At 38.0% G+C, this 22,629-nt stretch overlaps 1 protein-coding gene across 3 annotated transcripts; it reads right to left on the bottom strand.

Moving 5' to 3' along the window:
* Positions 1-1,602: 1,602 nt before the first annotated feature.
* On the bottom strand, positions 1,603-20,414 carry LOC103972363 (mediator of RNA polymerase II transcription subunit 33A). Of its 3 annotated transcripts, none has more exons than XM_065091188.1 (12): positions 20,034-20,414; positions 19,783-19,893; positions 15,971-16,324; positions 14,405-14,721; positions 14,181-14,275; positions 13,713-14,079; positions 12,498-12,705; positions 11,320-11,434; positions 10,857-11,024; positions 9,473-10,145; positions 4,278-4,484; positions 1,603-3,363 (listed from the first exon to the last, which is right to left on the bottom strand). In XM_065091188.1, the coding sequence occupies exons 1-12, from the start codon at positions 20,318-20,320 to the stop codon at positions 2,270-2,272; spliced, it is 3,996 nt and encodes a 1,331-aa protein (XP_064947260.1). In that variant the 5' UTR covers positions 20,321-20,414; the 3' UTR covers positions 1,603-2,269. The 3 variants fall into 3 exon arrangements, with proteins under 3 accessions (XP_064947260.1, XP_009384953.2, XP_064947261.1); XM_009386678.3 differs by having other exon boundaries at positions 14,184-14,275; XM_065091189.1 differs by lacking the exons at positions 19,783-19,893; positions 20,034-20,414 and adding an exon at positions 17,703-19,712.
* Positions 20,415-22,629: the final 2,215 nt, after the last annotated feature.

The raw sequence follows: 22,629 nt of genomic DNA, 5'->3' as shown, positions 1-22,629 counted from the left end.
AGTTTATAAAATAATATCGGATAATATATTTTATGTTATTATGGACGGAGGAAAAAGAGGAGAAAGTAGCGGAAAGCAGATGGATAATGATGGCATTGTAAATTAATTATGGTTTCTTTGGACGAAAGAATGCTTCTTTCTTCTTCTTCTTCTTCTTCTTCTTTTCGTCATCATCATGTTGTAGAGCACATTTGGTTTGGGGAAAGAGTAGTCTCATCCAAAGGAACCCTCCCTCATACGTTATATATGTATCTCTTGTTCATCATTTGTCATTCGGATGATGTTAGTGTTTGCTCTCTGTGTGTGTTGGAGTGAGTTGGGGTTTATCGGAGATGGGAGTCACGACGGCGGGTGGTGAAACTGAGGTGGGAGTCGTACGAGGCACTGAGTGTTCATGTCGGACGGCAGGCAGAAGCAGCCGCTGGTACGATGTGAATCGTGTGGATTACCGAACGGTGCATCACCGGACAAGAAGACGGTGGGGGGATAAGATGAGATCCGACTTCAAAATTCTATTATCAATATTTTTTTTTCAGAAAATAAATGTATGATCCTAATCGAATACTGATATGTGAGTGAGTCTAGCACAGTAAATATTAATTTTTTTCGTTATAATCGAAGAGAAATATTGATAAAAATTAATAAAAGAGGAAAATATCGATCTTCATTCGATCGTAAGAAAATTATATAATTTTTAAAATTTATATATATAATTTATAGATCCTTTGTTCTCACTTATATATCGCTGTAGTTTTCGAATACGACGACAATGTGTTTGTAAATGATTTTTTTAATAATAGTAAAAGATACACATCGTAAATTTGATCTATCATTATTTGATTTTAATTTTTAATAATAAATTTTTAAATATTATCTTACATGTTCCGAAAAAAAAATATATATTATTACATATGATTGGATCTATTTATTTTATGGTGAATGAACGATGTTCATCGGGTGGTAAGAAAATGACATAATTTTTTAAATTGAAGTATAAAAAACATAAAATAAAATCTCGAATTTTCAACCTAACATAAAATAAATGGGTTAAGGAGATAAATAATGGATCATCTTCTCATTTACATGGCTTTCTTCCATGACAGGTTACATCCACAAACAAAATGTTCCTTAGTGGTCCTCCTCATCTTTCATTGCAATGAGCACTGACATTGTTGTTGCTCGACAGTCTGGTCCTCAACTTTCTCCCCTTCTCTTCTTTATATGTTGTATATACACATCTATATCATTGTCTAAGGAGTGACAAGTCGAATGTACAGACAAACAAATAAGACTTGGACAGATGATGGGTGCATCCGAAACCCATCATGTGACTTGATGAACAGTTTGCATGCGATGGATGCCATCTCTCACTCTTGCTTTCTCTTCTGTCCTCGAGCACACGAACAATGAATGGGCTTGATCCGAGCTCTGCGAACCCTAATCTGTTAGGTTCGGCCAACCAAAAATAGATCATCTGATTGATGTCCGCACACACAGCATGATCCAAAAATAATTGATTGGTTGTCGATTTATAATAAAATTGACAAGCAAAAACATATAGAACGATCGAGCTGATAAAAACAACAGGTGATTGCCAATCCATATTCTCAGTGGTAAATGAACGTTTTATTGTAATCAGTAGTGTAATTACAATGTTTGGACCAAACAGTACTGTATCATCAAAAAGTCTTTACCACATTATCCGTTTCTCATAAATTTTATAAAAGAAAAGAAAAAGAGATTCCAATTCTTTCTTCTTTCTTTGTAAACACTCGCATGCCCTCCTCCCGTCAGCACCATTACGTCAGCACCATTACTACTACACATATGATCCTGTCATCTCTCCCAAGTAACATCCTTCCTAAATTTGCTCATAAAGCTTTGGACCGAAAACCAATCCTACTACTCATCTAACAGATATGTGCGCCTGCGCCCGCTTTGGTGACCGAGCGCAATCCCGCCCAAACATCTTACCTTCATCAGTAAGAGAGACCTTTACAGACTGTTAAGTCGAGCTTCGACTCAAAAACTTGTTTTAAACACCTGTACAAAGTGGACGGTTAGAAAAAATTTGATCTTGATGCTCTTTAGGTAACACGTACCAACTGATATCAAATAACTCATCCCCACAAACACGTTCATCAGACAACCGAAAGCCATCGGAACATGAACCGGATTGGATACAAAACTGCTCCAGCCTGAAACACGGGTGTCAAGATCAGGATATCTGCTCTATAAAATCTACAGAAGCAACATCGAATGGGATAAATCACAACATGTATTCCACCACCGCTGTCATGGATGAGGGACCGCCATGCTCAAGCAGTGATAAAGCCAAATCACACTCATGCCACCCCCTCAGGCCACTGGCCAACTTTCGCAGAGTCTCCTGCTTCACCTCATGCACCCATGCTGGTGCAAATTTCACCAGCAAGCCCACAAAACATGAAACATATGCTTTCCACGTTGCCGGATCACACCGAAGAATTATGTTGCCCTCCACAGCACCGGTTACAAAGTCCATGTGGATTCCTATAACCCGGGCTCGCCTTGATGAGAACACCGATGCGTATGCTGGGGATGTATTTCCGACCCCCCAAACAAGAGCCCCGCACAAGATCAGCATATAGGCCAAAGCGTAGCCTTGTAGGATGTTGGATACCGGCCCAGCACCACCTAACTTCTCCCCCCCAGCTGACAGTAGCATTGTTGGCAAGGTCTCCTCATAGAGTACCTGCACCATCTCCACACCACCTGCAATACACAAAAGGCACGTTCCCAGTGTTGCCACCTGCTGTACTCCTGATGCAGCAGCTGCAAGTGATATCCGACTTGATTTCAGGTGGGCAGGCCCATCAGAGGCCCACTCATTTGCCAGTTTGTGTGCCCACTCAATGACCAGCTTGAAAATCACCTCATTGACAAAATGGGTATCATGAAACGTTCGACAAGTCCGGAGGTAGAGAAACCCTGGTGCAATTGGTAGCCGGACACCCTGGTCGGACATAAACTGGCCTAGAAGTCCATTGACTCCACGATGTCCTGTAATGTGAGAACCTCCAACAACGGAAGGACCCAAAAATGCTGTGAAGCAGCTTCTTATCAGCTGCGCAACAGCATCTTTATCCCTTGAGAAGGGAGAGCGTGAGCAAGATAGGACGATAAAGTCATGCCACCTTCGCACCTTTTGAGTCCATAATGCTCCTATGATTGGCATGCTTGGCCAGGTGCAGCCCGTTGCACAGTTCTCAAGGGCCTGACCGACAACTCCATGGATGTACTCCACGCTCTTGTCAAGCTTGAATGTTATTGTCAAGCTCACAAGAGCTGCCATTGGCAATGGGAGCATTGGTGGCATCCCACCTGCCAGAAATAGTTATGTTAGTAGAGGAAGTGGAACTAATATATATATATATATATATATATATATATATATATATATATATATATATATATATATATATATATATAATGTCAAGAAGGAAGAAAAATATATGAAATTATAATAAAATATAATCTAGATTAACTTTTCAGCAACATAGACCATGTAACTGAATTGTTGGATGAACATCTTCAATAAAATTGTAGTTAGTTCACTCTTATTTTCCTTCCAGTATATATATTCAGATACAAACCCAGAAGTACGACCTACATTCTTCAGATATAACGTACTCTCTTTTCTGTAGTAGACATTTCATTACTGTTTTGAGGATGGTATATCAAGTGATATGTTAAACAACTTGTACTAAGACTATGGTTGTATGGATATATGGCATATACCACGGCACAGATAACACATTGCTGCTCCAGATAACACCAGGTAGTCTCTTATGCAAGGTTCGTAATATCGTACCGTACCAGTGTTTCGACCTGGGCTCGGTACCGGTACGGTACGATATACTGAGCGGTACACTCAGGCGTGGCGCACACTGCAGCTCTGCTACAGTACTGCTACAGTGTCGGACCGGTAATAGGCGGTCCTGTACCGGGCGGTACAGTTCGGTACTGCAGATACTGCTCTTATGTCATTTGTAAATAAATATCTTATGATGCTTCAACTTCTTATTCTTATGTTCAGCTTCTAAAGGCACAAAAAAAAAAGGAATTAGTCAAGTAGCCCAATTCAGTCTAAACTGATGTCAGTTTTTGGATGAATGTTGCTCGACCAAAATAGAGAAAGCAAAACAAAGAATCTAATAGTAAAAGAAGAACCAGAAATGAAATATTTTTATGACCAAGAAGATGCATAACGACAGAACATAAAACAAAACGCATACGTGGATAACAGCTCTTAATATGAACCCCAGCAGAGGCAAGGATTTCTTTTATTTCAGATTCAGTGGAGAGAAGAGTTGGAGAAGGGCTAGGCCAGTCAATTCCGTTCATTGGAACTGGTTTCCATATTCCACGAGTAATCTCAGCTGAAAAGTAGCTAATGATAGTAGCAAGAGAAGCTGGCAGAAAATCCACAAGATCTCTCAAACCTACAAAAGTTATGGTTAGTGGTACTAAAAGAAGATGAGTAGAATATAAAATGGCAATGCAGAGGCATAATGTGACTTTTTGCTTAGTTACTTTCTAATACTGCCAGTTAATAGTCCACACAATAACTAAAGAAAGATACGTGCTTGTCTCCATCTTGTATACTCACTATTTTCAAAGTGAAATGTAACATCTTCATCTTGTATACTCTAATTTTAAAGTCAAATGAAATGGCTTCATCTTGTATACACTATATTTTTAAGTGAAATGAAACGACAAGTTCTTACCCACTTATGAATTTAATCATGTGCATATGCTTAGTGTCTATCTGCATAGATTCAATGATGACACTAAAGGGAGTGATGTGGTCGTGCAAACCATGCTCTAATTTGGTATAGCATCCATCCATCCATCATTTGTCTAAGATAACATTTTAATACCAAATATAATTAAATTAAGAATGAAAATGCGACGTGGTAGGGGAGTATGGATTGAGAAATAAAGAAGCTGATGGAAGCATCTATCACAAAAAAAATGAAAGCTGAGAGAAAGATAGCAATATTAGATCATTCAAAACTTTGTTCTTGTTTTACTGCATCTTTAAACCCTTTAAGGCTTATTTATACATTAACCATTCAACTATTAATAAGATTCAATAAAATAGGGACTTTATCTCATCTTCGAGTTAAAACTCATCTAACTTCCTAAAGATAAGATCTTAGCATTTTTCTAGCACAATATAAATTAAAACTAATCCTAACAAATGCAGTATTTAAAATTAATAATACTCCCCAGAACAAAAGGCTTATGTTGAAATTTGACTCCCTCTGGATCGATGCACCAAGTGATAAGACAAACAAGGGAAATTGCAGTAAAGCTCAGACTTTGGTAAAACAATCCAATATCCTTCGCTTTTGTCCCCTCTCAGTCAAACAAGATATCCTTTCCAAGCAAACAACTACTAGACCATGGAATTGGCTAGACTATGAGTATAACTTTCCACCAGTTTATTGGTCATTAGATCACCACAAATGCCATTTGGAGTAGCAGATGTGTCTTGTCAATGCCGAAGTAGCAAAAGCTACCAATAGACAGATTGTTTAAGGCCAACCAACTAGTAGCAACTACCCAGTCTTGCCACATTACACCTCTTACCAAGATTTGACGTCATCCTCTCCAACCATATCCTAGAAATCCACCAGTTATAAAGAAAGTTAACTTTGCAAGAGGAACCATATCCCAAGTGGACAAAAATATAATCTTTTGGAAAAGAATATTACTATATGTAGATATTCAATCTGTCCACATTTGATTTCTTAGAGATGTCACCGCTAGCTGTTCGAGATCAAGGGGGTCTGTCCAAGACATGTTTCCAAACAGGTACAGGTAATTTGACCTCAAATCCGGGTTCGTCATTTCGGGCACCAAACCCGTCTCGAAGATTTGTCGGTACGACACATACCAGTATGTACTGATATACCAACACATGGTATGTCGGGGCGTGCCGACTTGGACTCGGGCGAGCCACGTCTCAGTGGCGAGTCGAACCAGTACATACTGCTCATACCATATCGACTCGGGCGGTACAGCAAACCTTGCCTCAAATAGTGAAGAAAAGTGCTGTTTGCTCTTACAAATTATCAACTTTAACAATGAAGTAATGTAATTCCTTTGACATGAGCACTAGAAATAGAGAAACTAAAGCCGTTTAGTGTGTGATAAATAGAATAGAGAATAAAGGATTCAAGTCGGAAGAAAAGAAGAACCAATGGAAGATGGAAAAAGAAAATAAGGGTTGATGGCCAATTTTTTTCACATGACTTTTTCAATAACTCAAAACATTAACGTCTAAGGAGTGCATGCTCCTTTTATGGAAATAGACCCCAACTTAAAACCTTCCATGACTAGCACTACAGAAAAAATATCCACCAAAAGAAAATCAACAATCATATTAAATGTATCTGAATCTTAAGTCAAACAGAATAACAAAACAGCTGAACTAAAACTATTTACTGCTATCAACCAACTAAATTAGACTCAACAACTAGCCTAGTAATTGACTTGAAATGGAACGTGGACTAACATCAATAACATGACTAAGTCTTCATGTTATTTGTGCTTGGAGTGAATTTGTTCTTTAAAATAAAGCCCTTCAAGCATCCTCTAGACTGTTCCATGCATAATCTGGACTACACCAAGTGTCTTCTATTATATGTGGGCTCGACCTCAGCATGATAACCCCTATGTATTGAGACCCTGTGGTTCTGTTTTCTTCACAGAGGACGGTAGAATTCCTGAGTGATGCTTAAAGCAGTTAAAGAGTCTTGAACTTATGTTTAACCCTTTTATCATATAACAGGCCCAACTTTGGCCAGCATTTGGCACCAGGTTGGCTAACTAGGCAACCAAGATATCCCAAGGTGATTTGTTTAATCTAGACTTTTACACAAAAACATGGAGTAGGTTCTTCAATATAACACGACTACAGGTAATTAATAATAAATACTATCTTGGCAAGCCTTCACACCATGTAAAAATTGCTACTCTACGACTTGAGTAATCACAGTTAAATTTTGGTTAAGGATGTGTAAATTGACTTCCCACACCTCACTATAGCAGGAGCCCTGCACACAGGATCAGATTTATCAATAAATGTTGCCTTTTCACTGCTCACCTTAAGTTCATCGAACCACAGTTTTTTTTTTTATCGATCAAGTGAGAAGCATGAGGCAGGAAGACAAGGATGAATCAACACTGTGGTAATTAGAAGATTATCAGCAATAATAAATTATAAACATACAGATAGTAGCTATCCTTTTCTCTGTTTTTTGTTTTCTTTTCCCCTTTGACTTCAACTCCTTATTTTCTTCTCCTTTTCTATGTCCAAAGGTACTCCAATCTTCTTTTCCGCCCTTTTTCCCATCTACATGGAGTGAATTTTTTATAATACGTGGTGTAGAACCACAAATTGCATAATTGACCAGTTCAGTATGATTCAACCAGTTTTTACAGGCTCTATCACCAATCAGTACATGGACCAGCCCAATCTGGGTGATCCGTCCGGCTCAAAATATATTTCTAATTTTTTTTCTTCTTTTAACCCTAGGGCTTTGCTTGAAAGTTATGTGACTTCTCAACTTCAACTGTCATACCTATGCTCGCCACCTGCTCCAGTACACTCCAGCATCACCTCTTCTTCCTTCTTCCTTCTTCGTCCCCTACCTTTCCTCCCCTAGTTGTACCATCATACGTCAGAACTGACAGGACCCATACCGATCCATCCATGGACCAGCACAGGTCCAATAACCAAAATTGGAAATGTTGTGTAGAATCATCACTCTAATTTCCCTATGCTACTTCACTTTCCTTTCACTTGCTTCTTTTCTCCTTATTCTCATTATACAAAGGACAGTCTTTTACCATGTTTAGCAGATAGTAAGTGTGATATGTATTCATTACTCTGTTTGTTCTTTACTAATATTTAATTTCCTTAGATTACCTTGATTGTTGGACAATTGACTAGAATGCGATATCAAATTTGGGCTATCATTCTGTCTAAGATATTGGTCAATGGTCGATATAATTCTCAAGATCTTCATGAAAAAGAAGATTTACAAAGTGTATTGGATAATGAACTTTGGAAGAACCTTCATTATCATGGAACTGTTGCTTGGAAAATCAAAATGATTTGATGAAGTTGAACATGTGTTTGCCCCTCCTACCATAGTGGTAACTTTATAAGACTTCTATGAATATCATTCAAACCTATATCGAGACAAATTAGATAGTTCTTAAATTTCAAATTTGATTTTGTTTCATTTTGGATAGTTTAGTTGGCTTGGCCCATCAAAACATTTTTAGTTTTTTCAGTTTTACCCTATTTTGATCATAAATCATCACTAATCAATCATGTCCACTTATAGAAAGAGGTTTTATAATGACTCCCACCTCAGTTTCACTAAGGCAGCATCGCCGATGGTAGAAGCGGCGATGGGGTGGTCCGCTGGTTGGGAAACGGCACCGACGGCCCTTCTCGCTCGAGCGAGATAGGGAAGCGAGGAGGAGAGATCGCTGACCAAGCGGGGGCAGCGGCGGCGGTGGTGGCCGCTGGTAGCAAATGGTAAGACCCTAAAGTCTTATCGTCAGATGCTCTGATACTAAATGATAAGACCCTAAAGTCTTATCGTAAAATGCTCTGATGCCAAATGATAAGACCCTAAAGTCTTATCGTAAAAGAAATGAAAGAAATGGAAGAAAAAGGAATGATCGCTTCGAGAGGATCGGCCTCATTATCCTTGATTGCTTCGAGGGGATCGGTCTCCTAGGGTTTGTCATAACAAACTGAAATAATATTTCATTGATTGATTAGAAAGGATTACATCACTATTTATAAAGTTCCACCCAGAATCCATCAAGACTTGGACTCTTAATAATAATTAAATATTAAATAAATCTCTATCCCACTCTAATTGAATTAAATAGACTTAATAAATATTACTCAAAAGCTCATAAAATAAAAGGGTCCTAACATCGACATGAGCTCTGAGCTAAAGGATTGGACAAGTCTTCACCATGCCACATATTTATGACAATACCAGCAGACACGAACAGCACAAAATAGTACATACCATGTTGCTGCCTACATCCTAAATAAAGAGAACAGCATTTTGAGACAAACATAGACACTTTAATGCAAGATAAAAACATTCTAATTTGTGCTCAATTGATGAAATGTTATTATGAAAATATCTCTTCATCATCCTTCTGTAATAATAATTTATTGGTTGTAAAAACCAAATTATAGGACACCTTATTTGTTATTACATGGTAGACGGGAGTTTTTACCACTTAACATAAGATTTCTACAACTAAATATACTGGAAAGTGGTAGATCAAAAAGAAAAAAAGGCTAGGTGTATTAGAACACGAATAAACATAGGAAATACAAACAAGAAGTAAGAAGAACAATCAACAAATACGTGCATCAAACCTGTCGTCAATTCTCGGGATGAAAGCCTCCCGTGAGCACATGCAGTCAAAATAGCTTCAAGAACAAAGGGAACTGCTTCTAGAATCTCCCATGCAGGAAGCATTGGCCTTTGGAAAGAATCGTCACTCGTACTTACAGGTGATCCACTTATGCTGCTACTAGAATTTGACGAGGGATTCCCAGAAACAGGTCCAGTTATCGACATTTTTCGACAGATCATACTCAAAATCTTATTGGCAACTTGATGCACAGGATTTTTACTACACAGACCAGAAAGAGTGGAGGCTATACATGCTTGATTCTGGAAATACCAACCCCGAAGTTTTGGAAATGAGTCAATGTAAACTGGTTGACTTGGTGATGAATAAAATGGGTCCATGTTATTAACAGTTCTGTCGACAGGAGAAGAGTTTTGCAAAGTAATACGACTGTTGCGCATCAATAAAAGATAGTCTAGCGTTAGTTCCATCCTCATGGAGCCTCCACGGCCTGCTATACAGTGTTCCTGAGGGGGCTTATAGAACTTCCACAATCGAATGAGAAACAGGAATGCACACGAGAAGACTGTGTAAACAGAGGGTTCCTCAGATGTGCTTGATCTATGACTGGAAAGAGGTGTCAGTGAACCAAAAGCCTCACAAAGTGGCATTAAAGCTGCCGCAACTTCTGGAACCTGAAGATACCATTATCTTGAATCAGTGATGAGAAGAAAATTTAAGAGAGGTATATTTAGGTACAGGCAAATGTAGATTTGCAAATCCTTTTGTTGGTTAGAAAATGAATGTGATGTAAATAATCAAACATATTATGCATTAATACAGGAATAAACAAGAGTACCATGCATATATCACTTGACAGTTCCCATCTTCCATAGGTTTCTAGAATAAAAACGTTTCGACAATTGTAACATTGAGCAAAACCTGGGAAATTGGAAATACTATCATTACATCACAATTACAGAGTATTGGGTACTACATGTTATGATGTTAATACTAAATTCTAAAACTAACACTAACTGGAGTTATCAATAGTCCCTCTATAGTTCCTCTCCAACATCTCTGTTCTTTTTAACTACCTTTTCTCTCTTCCTCTCTAATCTCTCTTTCTCCTCCCTCTATACCCCTTCCATTCATTTTCAGACATGCCCTTCTTCCCTTAAAAGAAAATTGTGCTTGATAAAAGGTGAAAATCCTATCACTTTATGGAGGAACAGAAGGAACAATAGAGGATTTGATTAAACCATCAACTATATACAAACCAAAATCAGCAATCATAGACATATCTTCGTATACATTATTAATTATATTCAGAACAAAAACGAATTACAAATCAGCAAATTTGCGACTGTGGAGAAATGTATTTCACCCAAAAAAGTTTTGCTTACCATCCCATATAAAGAAAGAATATGAACAATGTCCACACAAGAAACTCCAAATAAAATAGCACTGAGCACAGACATGTGGCCAATTAAATAATTCCCAACTCCAGATGCTGAAGAATCAGGAGGTATAGGTGGAGATAGCAATTTCACCACAATGTGCACAACATGTTCCTGGACCAGTAAAGAGAAAATTAAGAGTGAAGACAAATACAAAGTTCCTGAAGTGGAAATTAATCTGTAAAAGGATAACCCACTTGACACATTGGGATCATATAGATAACTGATATTGAATATCAAAGGACATTGACAGCTATAAGGCATCTAAAATATACAAATTTCATTCAATATTAACTATACCCTTAACTTAAAAAAAAAGGTGAAAAGAAAATTACATAGTTTTTTTCCTATACAGTTATTGGGTTGAATCAGGACATTTAATTAATAGAGAAGAATACAAGTTCTTTACCTGGACATTCCAGCCACGGACAAGGGACGCACCACAGAGAATCTTTGCAGCTGCTAATTTTTCTTCTTCTGATCCATTGACTGCAATGTGGTACATCTTCTCCAATTCTACTAAACTAAAGAGCAGCAGAGTAAGATCATGAATATAATGAATATAAAGGCAACTGTTTATGTATACATAAACAGTGTCATGATACTATCACTCAATCAGGCTAAAGAGCTGAAACAAAATCAATGCCATAAAATATAATGAACGCTAGTTTGGAGTACGAATATTAAATATACATCATGTTTAAAAAATATGCTCTCCGTGAAAATCAATATTTAAAATACTGACTGGACCTGCACAAATTGACCAGTATGGCCAATCAGTATTTACCAGTCCAACCAAGCATCCACAATGGATCAAATGGCACCACTCAGCACTCTTTGTCTTTTTTTAATATTTTATAACTCAGGAGCGACACAACAAAAAAGGATGTCCCTTGTCAAAGGTGTTACCTATTTATCAAATTTTCTGTACTTATTCCCTTGTTTTCTTTTCACTAATATATAGTTATTACAAGATGCATTAGGTATTACACTACATACAGGTGCAACTCAGGATTCAAAACCCGCCCTACAGGAAGACGTCCTCGATGCACAACCATCCAGCTAGCAGGACGATGGCCTTACTTTTTCTATATTGAAAGTTGGTAAGTGACAAAAATCAGAACAACTTCGACAGGATTAATTTGTCATTTGTCTTCAACCGTTGTGCTCAGGTGGTTGACATCATGAACAAGCTTGCTGCATTTGGAGAAAATTGTTCTTGAAGCAGATGCATGGTTTTACAAGTTATTTGTGTACTATATATTTTCCTCGAATAGAGAAGGCAACACCATCAGAAGAGGTTATGTTTCTTTCTTCCAGTTAAGGTAACAATTACTAAGTTCATTCAATATTTTTCACCTAAAGGCCTTCTCAATTTCTGTTGTTTGTTTTCAATTTGATGCAGAAACCAATGCTAACAAGGGCCAAATATGATGCAAGGACATTTCATACACAGTCATATCAATTCATATCTATACTCTATAGAGAAACATGGAGTACTGTTACAGCTAGGACATGCCTGTAACCAAGAAATGCAGCCAGTAAACTTTATCAGTTAACAAGTTATTCTAAAAGGATTTAGATTACCTAGATGCAGGAGTCACCATAAGGGAGTTTTTCAAAGAACCATTTAGTGGAGCCCCCTCAAGGAAGGTTGACCAAGGAGAATCTTGAACTGAAGTTGAATCCCTTGACAAAGCAGATGGACCCACATAACCAGGCCAAAAGTAAGCAGATGTATCAATCAAATTTCTTGCAATACAGGCTTCAACTATTAGATGCAGCATATTCCCAACTACATGTGCAGAGAAAAAAAAATACATTAGAAAGAAGAAACTCACAGCTTCAGGTCGGCTGTTGGGTGACTTGACGTCAAGGAAGGGGAAGAAAGAATAAAGCAATACGTAAAAGAACAACAATAATACCGGTAACAATCTGATAAACCAAGTGCTTGATTTGATAAAATCTGGTCTAATTTGAGCTTAGGTTAGTTGTGTGATAAGCAAGTCGATTAATTTAACTGAATCTAAATTGATGATCTCAACTTTATTTTGGATTTGGGTGAGCCTTATTAAAACCTACAAGTGCTGTAAGCCATAATTTGAGTCCACTTTTACCCGGTGTTATTGAGACTAATTTATGTTGGATCATGAAAAAAGTTTCACAACATTTTTATTTGAAGCATGGTTTGCCTTATCGATCCATACCGATGTACCGACCGGTCGGCAGCATGGTATGTATCGACATACCAACACATTGTACAATTGGATGTACCAACAAACTATTATGTACCACCCATATTGATCCCCTATCAGACTAATATATACCACCTATATCGGACGGTACACCGCGGTATGGCTAATCATGATTTAAAATTGACCTACACCTAACCTAGTACTAATTCCTAAAGCTCTATTTGCTCGGTTTATGAAGTTAAGCCAAACCCAAAACTAATTCAAAATTATTGGTTTGAATTAATCGACTAGGTCTTCCACAAACCTAAATCGCAAGTAATTTTAAATTTAATGTCTCTTTTTTTTTTCTAATGATATCCAGTCAGATTTGAGTCATTAGATTCCTTAGGACTTGTTGACCGAAACTGTTGAGTTTATTTGATCCTTCCATGAAATAACTGATTAGTTTAGTTCTCTCTCATTAGCTTATAGATTTTAATGAAAGTACCATGACCCCTATAATGGTAAATTAAAAGTCATAAGATAGAGAGAGAGTCTGTAATCAAAACTGAGTATTACATTTATCACTGAGATTAAGATAATCTGAAAATTATCAAGACAAACAAACCTGCTTTTATAGAAGAATCATTAAGCCCAACAACATTTAGATTGTTATTCCCAGCCTTGTAATTTGAAACAAAGACTGCTGCTTTTGTAGCAGCATTGTTTGCTGCATTGACAACTGATGGAGGAGGTAAGAGAAGTGCTGAAAATTGTCCTAGCATCTTAAGGGAAGATATCAATCCATGCCTTCTAGAAGAAAACTTATTCCCTTCATTTTCATGTGAATTGCTTCTCAGAAAGCCATTGTTGACAGGATAACGTATATCAAGCTCTTCCTTCACGACGGCAACGATTGCCAAAGGGACAATTGAAAGTAGCATGCACAATCTTGCATCAAGATGAGGTATTGGTCCTTCCAGAGGCTCACGATCCTAGTTGTGCACAAGTAGAATAACCAATATTAGAATCATGAGTATAATACATAAATTTTTGTAACAGATAAAAGTTGTAGGCACAGGCACAGAATTTTCACAACTCGCTGTACAAGTCGGAGAGCTGAAACCCAAAGAGCTTGAAAAGTCTCCTGCCAGCTTGCCTGGTTAATTACTTTAAGTGTCTTGGTCAATTCTGTTTAAAGAACAGATGATAAGTGAAAGTCCTTGTGACAGAACAGATATGCATATTAGGAAAAGGACACTCGATTAAACCAATAAAAAGAGCAAACCAACACAACGGTTCAAGAAAGAAAACTGGCACCTGTAAGAACCTCAACAGCAGATATGGCATACAGATGCTTCCCATCCATTGCGTTCTCCATCAGAATATCAATAGGAATCCAACAAGCATCCCTTCCAGCCCCAGAACTGTTACATGAATTCAAGCTACATGGCCCAGCATCAGCTAGAGCTCCAAGAAGCTGATGCTTATTCAAAAGGAGTTCTGTACTCGCTGCCTTCTTTATATTCATGAACAATTTATTCAAAATAGGACTGAGTGATAAGAAACTCTCTGATGTCAATATATTGGATTCAACAGTTTGCAGTCTCTGAAGAAGACCATTGAACTTCTCAGGCCTGTGCTTAGAATAAAATCTTTATCAGCAATCAGGATATTACCACGACATAGTTTGGAAATAATCTCATTGAAAACAAGATGCTAGTTTAAAATCAGGTCTCCAATTTAGAAGCTTCTATGACAATTATCAGGTACTGTCAGAGTTCTCTTTCAGTAGATATCTATAAGTAACATGCATCACCACTCTGCTAGTTGTCTATAGGCTTTCTTCACAAAAAGAGAAGCTCCAATACGAATCGAGAAGATTGATTAATGCCTCAGTACAGGACAAGGATCTTAACAAGGTGTTCAGGGAATGGAACTAGCTAGCAGGAAAAGGAGATAAATAGGACTCATGTCAATAGATGGTAACTCAGGTAGAAATCCAATAGTCACTGCATATACATCATCATTCAATAAATATCTGTCATAGTCTGGTTCTGTCTTCTCAAGGGGAATTACAATAACAAAGCAGACAAGGAAGCGGATAAAGGTTGATGAAACCAATATGAGCAATCACGAGAAATCATGCCAAGCAAGCAAGTGAATTCATGTACTAGCTGTTGGTGTTTTATGCAACCACTGGAGGGGAATTCACTCTTAGTAAGACCAGCATTAGGGAATCTATTAAGAGAAAAGGCACGCTTCAAAGCCAAAATTACAGCTAATAAAGGTTCCCTTCCGAGGATAGATGAACTGCTCGAATTGACTATAGTTTGCCATTATATTTTCCATATCTATTTTACAGCCTATAACCAGGTATCCTATGACTTCCAATTAAACAAGTCAATTCAAGGAGGAATCACCATAATTGCTCCAACGAATAAAAATAAGTGACCTAGCCCTTTTAATCGGTGGTTTCATGCTACATAGAAATCTACTAACAAAAAAACTTGATATGCATTTAAGCGACAAATGATATGTATTTCAGACCACTATATCCTTCTATCTATCCAATATCAACATCACAAACGATATGCATTTAAGCTACAAATTTTTTGTAACATAATAAAGATGAAAAAGAAGGTTCACACAACAAACTTAAAAGCTATTTATCAAAAAAAAATCTCATGGAATACCAAAATTATCAATGGACATTATAAGATTCACCCATGGTGGCAATTGATCTTGTGTGGCCCGTTAGAGATCCTATTCCAAAATAAATGAGACAAGCCCTTTGATTTTACTATTTGTATGTTCTTTAAGAATAATCCTACATGAAACAATATAAAAAGAGGATTGAAACATAAAAGTCATGATGATACATACATATTGATATGGATGAGATGAAGAAAAGCTTTTGTCTTTTTATTTGAAGAAATTTTTTCAGCCACCTCAATAGCCAATAAAGCATTTGTTCTACGTAGATGTTCACGATGCTCATTTCTCTTGTCATATGAATTCCCTTTAACATCTAACTCCATTACTTGTTTTCCACCATTAGCACATACACTGCCATGTTTGTCTGTGGATACCAATCGCAAGCCATAATCTTCAATTGTACAATCAATCAAGATTGTGATAACAGTCATAATAAACAAAACAACTGCATGACCAAAATCCATTTTTTTAACCCCATATGTATCTGAAAGTTGTAGGGCATCATCAACTGATTTTGCAATCCTGCAAGATGGATAATATTGCAAAGGGTCAATAGAAGGCTACAAATTTCACTTTGCACTCGAGAGTTAGACTTTAAACATGCCCAAAAGGCACATTTATCCAATTCAAAAGAAAATTTTAGGGACTCACATAAATTCCAGACAAGACAAGGAAACAACTGAAGAATAAAGACCTTATATTTTATTTGAGGACAGATAGATTGCAAATATAGAGGCCATTTGAAATTATGGAAACAGCTCCTCTACTTATAAGGGTGAGACTATATCTATTAACCGTCCCCAAACCCCACATTAGCATGTACCAAGCCCCCGTTTACGATCCAGGATGAATACAAGAAATCACAAGCATAGCAACATAAAGAGGAAATAAGCAAGTAGTGCAAACGAGAAGCACAGAAGTGCTATTACAGCAACAAAACATACTTTTTTTTTATTCTCTATTATCCTTCTCATCTATCTGTCTCTTCTTCAGATCTGTGTGGCAGGATTGAGAGAATTGTGTGTATGACTCTTGGTCCAGAAAAATACTAGGCATGTGTTGTTAGGCATAGCGACAAACATTTCTTACCCCGCTTGACTTTCTTTCATATATAAGACCAAGCCAGGGTTAAATACCCAAGGGAAGCTACTTATGACTCTTTCAAGAGCGCTAAGTGGAAAATATTCCCCCAGAGCTGATTGGGAGCATGCGCTGATGCAATCAACCCTCAGGCAACTAGCTTACATAGTCGACTTTCTAGAACAAAGTACAAAATCTATGATAACTCAGAAAATCCAGTTCAAAATAACAGAAAAATTCTAATCATGTTCCAGAGTTAGAAACTTGCAATAAGAATCAGATATCATCTAGTTTAGCCTACGATGGAATGAGCTACAGAAGTTTTGTGAATATTATGATAAAGAGTCCTGATAGACGTCTGCTGCAACTTGGTTCCTCTTTTTTTATATTGTGACTGATATGCTAAAGGCTTCTGATCTTTTCTGTGAACTCAGCAGAAAAAATTAAGAAAATATTCATCTATCTGTCTACACACGCGCACAAGTTTTGAATCAGGCATTGTAGAACTTGAAGGTATGAAAAGATATATCTTTCATGTTTGCATCTTGCAAATTAACTTCAAATGCCACTAATAGAAACTTATCCTCCTCTTAAGAGAAAATCACAGAGAACTTCCAACTGTGCCAGCAAGGCCTTAACCAAAAAGCAGCACATCATGTTCCAATATGTAGAACTTTGACATGAATGTAAATCCATGCAATAACAGATGCTGAGTGATACTGCATCTCCAGATAACATATGCAGTGATCAAGCAGTTGCCCATTCCTGTTTGTCCATGCCTGGGACATATATTTAGAAATCAACAAACACACAAACTTACCAAGCAGGAAAAGTCCTCTCTTTTGACTAGCTTATCCAAGTGCTTGAGAACCTAGACATAGTGCTAGAGAGCCTGCACATAGGGTTCAGCACATGGACCAAAAATAACCCAAATTGGAAAATTGAAAAAGCCCAGTATGCTTTCTTTTTCACTTATCAGCCTCTTTACTTTGCACAAATTTGGAAGAATAGAATGCTAAAGCACCAAAGAGCCTATCCATCTGTGTCATTCCTTTTAGAATACAAAAATGTAATAACACTATTATCACAATGTCATTCCTTTTAGAATATAAAAATGTTATAACACTATTATCACAACAACAACAAGTAGCACATCTTATCTACAATATTACTCAGTACTGCATACAATGATGAAATAGAGATCTAAGTTAAGTTCAAATGATATCAAGGTCAACATGATTGAACATTTATATAATTTTGCAAATTTAAAGGACCTATCCCCACACTTTAACATTTGCAATTTCTTTGTTCTTAGAAACTCATGCAAGGATGAGGCCAAGCAGAGTTCATCATCTTAAGAAATGTCCGATCACAAGCAATGGTTCAGGTGCCTTGGCCAGTAGACAGGTAATACGGTCTGCACTTTTTACTAGGAGATATCTGAATTAAAGAGTGATGATTTTTTTGTGAATTAATCCATAATATTAAATTAAAGAAAAGGAGTTAGTATTACCCAGATGTCATCCCTGATGATAAAATGTAATAGAAAACAAATAAGGAGCCCATAACTTCATACAGTCTGTTATTGCGAAATATTTGATGTGATAAGTTCTCTGCTTCCAAACTTTTATTCAATACAGTTATTTGCACTGATTACATTGGTTAAGCCACAGTGAATATTTAGGACCAAGTATGATGGAAGAAGACATATCCACTTTATCTGAGCAGCTTAAGACAAATTCACTCCACTGTCTTTTATTTTGTCTGAGCTTATACTTATCAGGGAAGAAAACCTCAAACTAACATGTCATTTAATTTAATATCTACACCTGTGGGATGCCACATCAGCAAAACTTCCTGCTTGAAAACGGCATTTTAGGTGAACGAAAGCCAAAGGAGAACTTTGTTCTCATAATTGCAAATTGTCATCTTCTTTCACAGCATGGCACCTAGTGTCTCGTCCATACTGGAGAGCTCAATGTCCAATATACCAAAGAAGCTCTTCTCTACCAGACCTCTTGCTGCTCAGCCCTCAAAACAGCATTTTAGGTGAACGAAAGCCAAAGGAGAACTTTGTTCTCATAATTGCAAATTGTCATCTTCTTTCACAGCATGGCACCTAGTGTCTCGTCCATACTGGAGAGCTCAATGTCCAATATACCAAAGAAGCTCTTCTCTGCCATACCTCTTGCTGCTCAGCCCCTCAATGGCAACGGCCTTCAGTTAAGGAGATGAAACTGAAACCCAAAAGGGACCACATACCATAACAGGATTATGCTTGTCCACATTATAGGAATATGTCCTACCAGATGCAAATGAGCCTACTGAAAGATTTTCAGTTGGTTGTGCGAATCCTCTCCCTCAGAATGCTAATCGGATGGCTACTGGTAGTTATGAATAATGTGTACGTCTGAACGAATTCTGACACACAGATTTTCTCTTTATGCCACTAAACCATCCATTATTATCAGCTAACTAAACTTCCTCTCGAACTATCTTCTATTCTCTAATAAATCAAAAGCATTCTCTACTACAATCACCAAACTTTTGCCAAGTAAAACTTTGCATCTTCAGACAAATCCATCTGAGAAATGGAACAGGGAAGAATTCTTGGGCAGCTGCTAATAATAGAAAGACCCTATCAAGAACTTGCCCCTTTAAGTTTTGTCTATCACATATAAATCTAAAGTGAAAAAGTTCTTGTTAGCTAACAAGTTTGTTTTCCGTGACCTCGAAGATAACTTACCAAACCTTCGATGGCTCATGATGCCATTTCTCCAACATCGACATGACGAGTTCAAACTCCACAGAATCCATGAGATTGGTTCTTTTAAGATATGAAATGTAGACAAAGAATTCTGAACCACAAAAACCCAGCCTTAAAGAAGCTGGGAACTTACTTGTCTCTGCAAGATCCAGCCTCAACCGAGAGCGATGAGAGGGCGTACCGGCTCAAAAGGACCAGGTAGAGCCGGTAGGCCTCCGGCTGCGTCCGTCGATGAGGGGTCACCCTGAACTCATCGAGAAACGAGAGACATGAGAGAAATATCATCAAGATTCAACAAATGTGAGGGAAATGATGCACGAAAGAAAAGGTAAAGAATTCAAGGACAAAGAACGATCAAGGAGACCGTCAGGGTCGCATCCCTGCCTGGGGGTGAGGAGGGCGAGGGCGTGGATGGGAGAGACGACGCAGGAAGCCATGGTCTGGTCGAGCAGCTTCCACAGGGACGGGTTGTTGTTTGCGAAACAGAGATTGGAGACAAGGACGCGACCCAGCTCGGGGTTGGGAAGCCCTAGGCCCCGCTCCTGGACGCACCGCGCCGCCTCGACCGCCCGCAGCAGCGGCGGGTCGCCCCGTTCCTCCGCCGCCTTCACCGCCACCATGACCCTCCGCTCCAGGTCCGCTTCGAGTCCGCCGCCCTCCGACGCCTCCATCGACGCCGCCGCGTTTCCCTCCCTCCACCTCCTCCGCCTCCCCCTGCGCCGATCCTCAGTAAAGCCGTACGAAACGGAGCTCACAGTGAAGAGGTGTGGGGGGGGGGGGGGGGGGGGGGTGAAGGAAGCAACGCACAGGATTTAACGGCGAGCCCTCGCGAACCCCACGATCCGAACCGTTGGTTCGGCACACGGAATTGCCGTGGCGACATTAGGGTACGCCATCGTCTCACCCACGAATAGTTCCTGTCACCCAATTAGGTGGCCCCCAAGCATCTTGCTGTGAAGGTGGGGTTGTGGGGCAAGAAGGTTCATGGAGATGGACATTGACCAGTTATTCGGTTCGACTTTGACTTATTGTGTCAAGCGCTTTGCTTAGATAGCAGAAGAAAGGAAAGCTCGATCCACGGTCAACAAAGTGACTCATGTCAACGTCAACGTTTAAATGATCTTATTAAAGCTTAAGTTAAATCAATTTATTTCCAACTTAAGTCTTTTTATATTAAAGAGTAAAATTACATATATATATATATATGATTTTTTTAGAAAAACCTCTTTTTTTTATTTTCTTTCATTTGATATTTCTTTTAATACCCCAAATATCTCTTATTATTATCTATCGCCTATACCCATCATGATTGTATTCATTTTATCGTAAATTTTTATTTATTTTTTTCTCGTCACCTATGTGAGGTTTGTCATAGTTGAGGTTTCTCATCAGTTTCATCGTAATCATATTCTTTTTCTTTTTTATTTTTGATGATAAAAACATGAATGATCATAAAATCAAAATGATATATGTCGATGAGAGGTATAACGGAGATAATTAGTTAAAAGCAAAATAACGATGAATTTAACGAGGAGCATTTAGGATATTTGAGAAAAATAATTATACTAAATAAAAAAAAATGAAGGGCATAAGAAAAATCGTCCATCGATCTATTTATATTTTATCAAAGATAATATCAATCTATAAGTATATATCTTTAGGACTCGAGATTTCTTGATTGTATACTTATCTTAACAACTAAGAAAGTATTTGTGAATCATAATCCTATTATAAAAAATCTATCATGCGTTTCATCATCACTAAGATTCTAAATATTTTTGAATCGTAAAGCAATATTCCGAACCCACCGGCAAACTGGATCGGATACCCCATAGTATAAAAGCTCAAATGCTCCTATAAAGTATCTTATATTATTTGCAGGATAATAGAAAAAGTATTTGTGATAAAGAAGTTGGCATCAACTTTGCTCTCTATACTTGAGGGATCATGGTTCTCACTCCAAAATTATGGACAGTCAAATCCATTGATTTTTTAGCAAAATAAAATATCAACAAGGTTGTATTTTTATTTAATCGAACTCCAAAATGAATTTTTGTTGAGATTGATAATTTCTTTTTATAAAATAAAATCAATTCAACTTACTAAATATCAATCACAATATTCGTTGGTGCTCTTTAGATTAATTACATATACGTTACCTTTAGCATTTTTATCCTTATGTTTTAAAAAATTATATTGACATTTTTATAGTTATGAAAGTGAAACATATAAGTCTATTTACCCTAATGATATCAGTTTTACTGACGAAAATATGAAAATAAATGACAAAGATAATTTTAACGATCGATGGCAAACGATGTCGATAGTGGTGGACGATAGCATCGCTAGTGTTGATGCCGATATTATTGTATGGCTACCTCCGATGACAATAAGATCTGCTCTCATCAAAATGTCATTTGCTTCTGTGAGGTGTACGTCATCGACCTCATCGTTGCTCACCCCTTATTGCTCTATATCTATGATAAAGTCTGCTTTCATCACAACATCATTCACCTCCATGAGGAGCATGCCATCGACCTCATCATTGGTCGTCCTAGATCGCTCTATATTTATGTTGACATTTACGTAGTTACGGGCGATAATTGTGTTGGAGTCGACATAGATGGTGGTGGCCACCTCGTCGCTGACCCGTTAGGTAAATCCTAGCCTCGACCCAAAGCTGGGGTCATCGGAGCTCCTACCACTCCCACCATTGTCGCTCGTATCTACGTCGATGCTAATGCAGATGTTGCTCGACAATGAGGGGCAGATTCTATCCTTGACCTGAAGCTAGGGTCACAAAAACTCCTATCACTCTCTTGATGTTGAGCGGTATTTGCATCGGTGTGAACATAAATGCAGGCGACAGGAGCTCCAGATACGTAGCCTCATGTCGAGGTCGAGATGCAGCCCCCATTGTCGAGCGACATTTGCATCAGTGTCAATGTAGATACAGGTGACAATGGGAGGAGCAGTAGGA

This window comes from Musa acuminata, chromosome BXJ1-11, assembly GCF_036884655.1.
Source record: "Musa acuminata AAA Group cultivar baxijiao chromosome BXJ1-11, Cavendish_Baxijiao_AAA, whole genome shotgun sequence".
Classification (NCBI taxonomy): Eukaryota; Viridiplantae; Streptophyta; class Magnoliopsida; order Zingiberales; family Musaceae; genus Musa; species Musa acuminata.
The sequence above is the reverse complement of the archived record's forward strand: the minus strand, read 5'-3'. Positions and strand labels throughout refer to the sequence as shown.

Excerpts from the sequence above, each read along its gene's own strand:
- LOC103972363 (XM_065091188.1), bottom strand. The coding sequence starts at position 20,320 with ATGGAGGCGTCGGAGGGCGGCGGACTCGAAGCGGACCTGGAGCGGAGG. Across the intron at positions 16,325-19,782 it reads GCTGGATCTTGCAGAGACAA|GATTGCAAAATCAGTTGATG; the intron begins GTAAGTTCCCAG and ends TCCATCTTGCAG. Across the intron at positions 11,435-12,497 it reads ATGGTGACTCCTGCATCTAG|TTTAGTAGAATTGGAGAAGA; the intron begins GTAATCTAAATC and ends GCTGCTCTTTAG.